At 43.1% G+C, this 1,724-nt stretch overlaps 1 protein-coding gene across 1 annotated transcript; it reads right to left on the reverse strand.

Moving 5' to 3' along the window:
* Positions 1-221: 221 nt before the first annotated feature.
* LOC138881759 (uncharacterized) lies at positions 222-587 on the reverse strand. Its single transcript, XM_070162016.1, has one exon. The coding sequence runs from the start codon at positions 585-587 to the stop codon at positions 222-224; it is 366 nt and encodes a 121-aa protein (XP_070018117.1).
* Between the last annotated feature and the right edge of the window lie 1,137 nt (positions 588-1,724).

A 1,724-nucleotide genomic window follows, 5' to 3' on the forward strand; every position in this document is an offset into this window, starting at 1 on the left:
AAAGCATAAGTACCACAATAATAAAAATATAGACAAGAAGGGATAGTACCAAGAAGCCATATAAAAACAGAATAAAAACAAACAGATAGTAAGGTGATCAACAATGAAAGAAACAATGCTTAGTCATAAAAATCTACTACCAACAAAAAGCGAGACTGCGTGTAAATACTACTGTTATGAACACTCTAGACTACCTACTCTACTACCCTAATCCTCGGCCTCTATACCTTCCTATCAAGGGTCATGTCCTCGGTTAGCTGAAGCTGTGCCATGTCTTCTCTAATCATCCCTCCCCACCTCTTCTTTGGCCTATCTCTACCTCTCTGTAGGCCCTCCAATGTCAATCTCTCACACCTCCTCACCGGGGCGTCTGTGCTCCTCCTCCTCACATGACCAAACCACCTATGTCGCGCTTCCCACATCTTGTCCTCAATAGGAGACACACCCACCTTGTCACGAATAACCTTATTTCTGATCCTATCTAATCTGGTGTGCCCGCACATCCACCTCAACATCCTCATCTTTGCTACCTTCATCTTCTGGACATGAGCGATATTGACTGGCCAACACTCAGCTCCATACAACATCGTTGTCTTATTACCACTTTGTAGAATTTATCCTTAAGTTTCGGTGGCACCTTCTTATCACACAAAACATCGAAAGCAAGTTTCCATTTCATCCATCCAGCCCCAATACGATGTGTGACATCTTCATCAATCTCCCCATCCCCTCTAAATTACAGATCCAAGGTACTTAAAACTCCCTCTCCTAGGGATGACCTGCGAGTCCAACCTCACCTCCATTCCCCTCCTTGAGTCTCGCCACTAAACTTACATTCCAAGTATTCTGTCTTGGTCCTGCTCAATATGCAACCTTTAGATTCCAAGGTCTACCTCCATACCACTAATTACGCATTCACACAGTCTCGCATCTCATAAATCAATACAATATCATCTGCAAATAGCATGTACCACGACACCTTCCCTTGGATGTGTGATAAATAGGGATTTTGACCACTTATTTTCTCTCTTTTTACTTTCATTTTAGACCAAAATTTCTTAAAGGTACTCCCGAAAACTAATGAAATGTGCTTGCTTGCAGGAATGATAGAACATGAGCTAAAGAGATGAAAATCAACTCAAGAAGGAGTAATTTTGGATAAGGACAGAAACAAGGCTAAAAGAGCACTGTGCGGACCGCACAATATTGAGTGCGATTGCAGATCATGAAGAAGGCCTCTAACAAGAAATGACATGCAAAGTGCGGATCGCACAATCCTGGTGTGGCCGCAGAAGACAAAGATTAGAGAGATGGGATTTTAAGTTCAAGTAGAAATGCAGAATGCACAATTTTTGCGCGGATGCATAATCAAGAGCCCGGCCACACTCATTTTTATGCGGTCCGTAGAAGTCTCACACAACCAAAGCCCAAGATCAAGGAGTGCGTACCGCACTATAATTGTGCAGCCGCAGAAGCAAGAGTGCGACCACACTCATAAATGTGCCGTCCGCAGAAGTTGAAGAAATGCGGCCACAATCCAGAATTGTGCGGCTACAGAACTAGAACCTGTCAAGCCAAGTTTCATTGTGCGGACCGCACACATAATTGTGCGAACGCACAACCTCCACAGGGACAATTGTTTTTAGATATTTTCAGCTTAGTATAAATAGAACTTTTTGTCATTTTTAGGTCAAGTTTTGATTTGGGAGAGCACCTGACCCGTT

This window comes from Nicotiana sylvestris, chromosome 11 (genome assembly GCF_000393655.2).
Source record: "Nicotiana sylvestris chromosome 11, ASM39365v2, whole genome shotgun sequence".
Classification (NCBI taxonomy): domain Eukaryota; kingdom Viridiplantae; phylum Streptophyta; class Magnoliopsida; order Solanales; family Solanaceae; genus Nicotiana; species Nicotiana sylvestris.

Excerpts from the sequence above, each read along its gene's own strand:
- LOC138881759 (XM_070162016.1), bottom strand. The coding sequence starts at position 587 with ATGTTGTATGGAGCTGAGTGTTGGCCAGTCAATATCGCTCATGTCCAG.